At 37.9% G+C, this 5,606-nt stretch overlaps 1 protein-coding gene across 5 annotated transcripts; it reads right to left on the bottom strand.

The window, feature by feature from the left end:
• Window positions 1-515: 515 nt before the first annotated feature.
• Window positions 516-5,306, bottom strand: LOC120145500 (DEAD-box ATP-dependent RNA helicase 46-like). Of its 5 annotated transcripts, none has more exons than XM_039159327.1 (9): window positions 5,138-5,306; window positions 4,167-4,488; window positions 3,656-3,811; window positions 3,440-3,508; window positions 2,614-2,883; window positions 2,117-2,467; window positions 1,663-2,027; window positions 1,188-1,574; window positions 516-1,084 (listed from the first exon to the last, which is right to left on the bottom strand). In XM_039159327.1, the coding sequence occupies exons 2-9, from the start codon at window positions 4,461-4,463 to the stop codon at window positions 922-924; spliced, it is 2,058 nt and encodes a 685-aa protein (XP_039015258.1). In that variant the 5' UTR covers window positions 4,464-4,488; window positions 5,138-5,306; the 3' UTR covers window positions 516-921. The 5 variants fall into 5 exon arrangements, with proteins under 5 accessions (XP_039015258.1, XP_039015268.1, XP_039015282.1 ...); XM_039159337.1 differs by having other exon boundaries at window positions 516-1,060; XM_039159351.1 differs by lacking the exon at window positions 5,138-5,306 and having other exon boundaries at window positions 4,167-4,269; window positions 4,376-4,446.
• Between the last annotated feature and the right edge of the window lie 300 nt (window positions 5,307-5,606).

Raw genomic sequence — 5,606 nt, 5'->3', positions numbered from 1 at the left:
TTGAAGAAATAAGAAAATTATGAAAGATTGAGGGACTAAATTGAAAAATAAAAAAACTTGTTATTAAAAAAGGAGTTGAAAATACTTACGTATTCTATGATGGTTCTTGAGCATGTGGTTCAAATTTAGTAAAAATAGACTCAAAATGAAAGAGGAATTGGAAAAATAATAAAATCAAGGATTAAATTGTAAAATTATCAAAAATACTTAGTCAAATTTTTTATTTTTCAAATAACACAAAATTTCCAAATTTTAACTCGAATTGAACTCAAAAACCGATAATTCAAATTAACTCAAATAACTCAAAATTAAAAAAAAAATAAATCTTTCGAGTTAAAGAATCCTTCTCTAATGTTAAGCTTCCTAATGCTGTTGGGTTTGATTCCTTGTCAAGAAATATTGGGGGCCATGAATAGTCTTTCTCATAGATTAGTCTCCAACCGGATTATATATTCTTTGTAACAATATATGATGTATTTGTCGCATTCAAAATTACCAAGTCTTTTGCAAAAACACAAAGCTAAGCTGGCAGCGCATTTGATTGAAATTAGCATGTAAACTTTACAATGCAATCGTGTATATCCATCCTTCAACATTTCCTGATAAATAAATAACAAAAACCATCTGATATTCTTCCTCCCGTTACTATTGCATTTTCAACTTCTTATCTTCTAGTCCCACCTAAAACATTCTTATAATTTCCAAGTTGAGCCAACTAATAGCCTATAAAATCTAACCGAAAACCAAAAGATTTTCATTGTAAGCCCAGTTTCTGAAACTTCATTGCTTCACTGCTGCACACAGCCCCATACCCGGGGATTACTTGCATATATAACATGCACAAAAACAGATACGTAAGAGAGCATCTGAAGTCCTTGTAAAAAAATACCAAAATCACCTCAATTTTGAGGTCAAATGAAATTAGTGATCACCTGCGGATGACCGATCACGTTTCATCATCATCTCATGAAAACTGAGCACTGGGGAACGTTCACGTCCTGAACCACTATCAAACCTGTCAGGGCTACGACTCCGGCTGCGATTTTGTCCCTTATCATAACCATCATGGAAACCACCATCATTCCTGTTGACACACAAGGGTTGGGAAACCGTATATCTTATATCTGAATATTGCCAAGAAGCATATTGCAATAACTGATATAAAATCAGAAAAGAGAACGACATACCTGTCACCAGACTCGTGACCATACCCATGCCCTCCACTTCTTTCATGCCAACTAGAGAATGTAGAAGTTCCTCGACCACCCCTTCCACCATCCCTACCACCACAACCTGAATCAGTGCATCCACCACATCCTCCATCATGGCCACCAGAACTTGGAGCCCAACGTCTAGGCCTTCCCATGCCACCACCACGTGAAGCCATTTCATGAAGTTCTGCAGGCACCTTCTGGTTTGCTCCCTCTAGAATTTTGATGAGATCTGAAGCATGCTTTGAATCCTGGTCACCAAAGAATGTAAACGCCAATCCAGTTGCACCTGCCCTTCCAGTCCTCCCAATCCTATGAACATAATCCTCAATTCCAGTAGGGAAGTCATAGTTGATTACCACCCTGTGAAAGATGAGAATAAATGCAATCGGTATCATGATATACTCACAGACAGAAATGATGGTAAAGTCACCAAGAAAACTCTTAAAACCAAGTGTTTCCTGAATTTATCAGCTTTGGCTTCCTAGAGCTATAGAAGCATAAAGCCATGGAACCATGCAGCAGAAATTCCAACCCCCACCTGATGTCCTTTACATCCAGTCCCCGAGCAGCTACATCAGTTGCAACAAGCACTGGTGTCCTCCCAGATCGGAACTGACCAAGCACATAGTCCCTGTCAGCCTGAGATTTGTCACCATGGATAGCAGCAGCTCCAAACCGACTGAGGTTGCGAGCAAGTTGATCACACATCCTCTTGGTTGAACAAAAAATAATTATCTTGGATCCTGGTTCTTGGGAGCGTAGTATCTGCTCAAGTCTTTTGTGTTTTACCATTGGTGATAATACTTCGACATGCTGCAGGAAATCAGAGTGGCAAAAACTACTAAAGAACTCAGATAATCTTGCTTTAAATAAAGAAGGATTAGCGGTAACGGAATTCAAACCTGCGTAATAGACTTGTTTGCCACAAGTTCATCAATATTGCCAATGTTGACCTGAACAGGATTTACCAGTAGGTCTGCCGCAATTTTCCGAACTTCCTTTGGCCATGTTGCTGTGTACATGAGCGTCTGCCTGCGGGTTGGCACTTCTTTCACAATCTTCCGTATCTGAGGTTCAAAACCCATGTCTAACATGCGATCAGCCTCATCTAACACCAGGTAAGAAACTTGTTGGAGGCTGATTTTCCGCATCTCGAGAATATCATTTAACCGGCCAGGAGTAGCAACCACAATATCAATTCCTTTCTCAACCTCTCTCAACTGAGGACCTTTGGGTGCCCCTCCATACAAACACTGCATGGAAACATATGATAACTCAAAGATAATTGGAGCATCCTAGAAATAAATATATAAATGATTATTGTGGAAACTCAAAGATAATAGAGAAACGACAAAAGAAATGAACAAATTAAAATCTGGACTCAAATAATGTGACGTACTGTGCAACTAATTCTTGACGAATTGCCAAACTTGTGAGCTTCATCTTGTATCTGAGTAGCCAGCTCCCTGGTAGGTGATAATACCAACACAGTTGGACCCATTTGAGGATTCTTACGATACTGCTTGATATGCATAAATCCAGGCATAAGGTAACCCAATGTTTTCCCGGAACCAGTTTTTGCAATGGCCACTATGTCTCTTCCTTGCAAAGCAATTGGCCATGATTGAGCCTGAATTGGAGTTGGAGCAGAAAATCCAGCATTGTGTACCTATCAAAACAAAACAAAAAAAGGAAAAAAGAAATCCAGCAACTTCCATGAGGAGAAGCAATAGCCTCAAGACTTATTATTTCATTTAAAAGTTATCTGGGAGTAGCTTATGTCAGAAGAAACATTATCTCCCACATGCGGCCACTGCTTGCTGATGCAAACTGGAATAGAAGGAAGCCTCTGCCTCCAATTGGACCGAGTGGGAGACTGAAATAGCATCTAGGTCAGCCCTAACCATGGAGTTAAGTCATTCAGTAAGCACTTCCCAAATATTTGTCCATCATATAAGAGCACTCCAACTTATAAGCATGCCCCCCTCACAGAGGGCACCACAGTGTACGATATTAGCTCCTCCAAGGAGTAAATATCGCACCTGCGACAAAAAGTAAAGATGGCAAAAGAATTAGCATGAGTCTGATGCTCAGACATTGGGACCTCATCAATGAAAAACTTTGCACGAGAAAAAAATCAACTTGCACAGCTCAGCTAACTTACAAGATTCAACTTTAAGTCCAATGTTATTACTACCAAAAGATAAAGGAGGAGAATAGTTGACCTCTCTAAGTATCTCAGAAGGTAATCCAGTAGATTCAAATGATGAAAAAGGCATGGGCACTTCATCTCCCTAACAAGATTTAAGAAAACAATTGAGTCAAGTGACATCAATGTCCTAAGCAAAATGAGATTTTCAGAAGCCAAAGTGACAAAAAAAAAACCTTAAAAAAAACAAAGAAATTTATAAACTATTTGTAATTATAACCTAAATACTCACGGTTACTGTTATCTCATGCTGACGGCGATAAGCATCACCAGACAAATTTCTTCCACCAGTCACGGATCCTTGCCCCTTTGCAGAAGGTCCTCCAATTACAGAGCTGGAAGTCACATTAGGTGTATTATGGGAATGAACTGGTCCACTTCTAGCATTCTATTGCAAAATTAAGAACGTTGAAAACGTTAGATAGGAGAATAACCGTATGCAACTATCATAGATTCCCACTTCAGATGCTTGAGGTTATGTGACAGAAAAATCCAAGCTTTAGGAATTTTGATAATCCGATAAAATAAATAACAAGTACATTGGATGAGGACATGAATCCAAGGCTCAAAATCCAAATGACAAGCTTAACAGTTCAGCCACCAGAGTTCAGAACGAAAATTTACATACTTCAGTTCTTAACAAGAGAAATGTACAGTACTATATTTCAACTTCACCTAAGATGGACAAGAAAAGCCAGATCAATCAAGCACCTGATTTAGGGGGCAGAAAGTAGATAAAATACCTGGTTTGATATGGCTTCACTGTCCATTTCATCCCGATCATTTTCCTTGCCAAGATTATAACCATGACATCCTTCAGAAGACTGTTGAACTTGAACTGAAGAACTTACAGGTGTAACAGAAGGTTTTGGGACAGAATCACCACTTGTAGGCCTTTCATATTGTGTGACATTTGTTACAGGATTCCAAAAGTAAAGATAACCAGTTTTACCATCAACTAGGCCTTTCCATGGTTTGGGTAGAGTGGGATCAGGTGGAGCATAACGGGGACCAGAAGAGGCAGTCACAGTGGAAGCCATAGCAAGAAAAGCAGCCAACAAAAATCTGCAAGCCCCAAAAAATTGAATAAGGCACAAATAAGAAACTACTAAAACAACAATAAACACAAACATAGGGCAACCAAAACCACGAGTTCGGTTTGAATTGTGATAATCTTTTAATCTTTAATCACTCATCATTTTTGCTTTGTACCACTCTCTTTTGCACTTTGAATTATTTCCGGGGAAGCAAATGACAAATATCAAGATATAGGTAGCATAAGGAGCAAATAAAGGAAGCAAGAAAATAACTTATAAACCAAACCAAATAATACAAAATAGAATCTAAGCAACATTATTGCCTTTTTCTCCAACCAAAAATAATCTTAGAAATTAAATGCGTAAGTTTGAAATTTGTAAATACATATATAAAAAATGCCCTTAAAATCCTAAAACAAAGCTCAAGAAATCTTCAAAACTTCAAAACGAATACGGGGATGTAACTGCATTTTACCAATAAACATTCAAACCGTAACCCTAACCCAAACACTGACGTAACCAGCATGCAATGTAGCAAGCACAGAGTGGATATCTTCGATAACTATAACTCAGGACACTAGAAATCAAGCCTTTTATCATTTTCTTAGACATAAACCTAAAACAACGAAAAATGGATCTGGAAGACTAACGAGAGATATTCATGGAAATGGAAGTACCAGAAAGTGTCGTATCGAGGAAGACGAAGCGAGAATCGCTGCGACTGTTGGGGTATTTTCGAGGTTTTTTTTTTTTTTGGCTCCCTCTATTTCCCTCTCGTTTGCCTGCTGTGTGCTTTACAAATTACGAAGAGAAATAGAATTGGGAAAGACGGGGAGACGTGGAAAATCAGAATATATTTATATAGAATTTTAAGGGTAAATTACACCAAATAACTCTCAATTTTACTGTTTGCGTCTATTTTAGAACTAAATTTATATATTTAGCTTTAATTAGGGTATTAAATCGCCAAATCGTTGACCACATTATAATGTCATGGTATTCTTCTCCGTAAACTTTATTTTTTGTATTGAATTTTAAAATATTTTCTTCTTGGGCAGTAAATTTTAGTTTGTATATCCTTTTAGTTATTGTACCTATTTCGATTTTCGTGGTCAAATGTCATCCATTATCGGTTACTATTCGTGG

This window comes from Hibiscus syriacus, unplaced genomic scaffold (assembly GCF_006381635.1).
Source record: "Hibiscus syriacus cultivar Baekdansim isolate YM2019G1 unplaced genomic scaffold, ASM638163v2 tig00002377_pilon, whole genome shotgun sequence".
NCBI classification, from domain to species: Eukaryota; Viridiplantae; Streptophyta; class Magnoliopsida; order Malvales; family Malvaceae; genus Hibiscus; species Hibiscus syriacus.
Note: the sequence above shows the minus strand (reverse complement) of the source record. Positions and strands in the feature narration are given on the sequence as shown.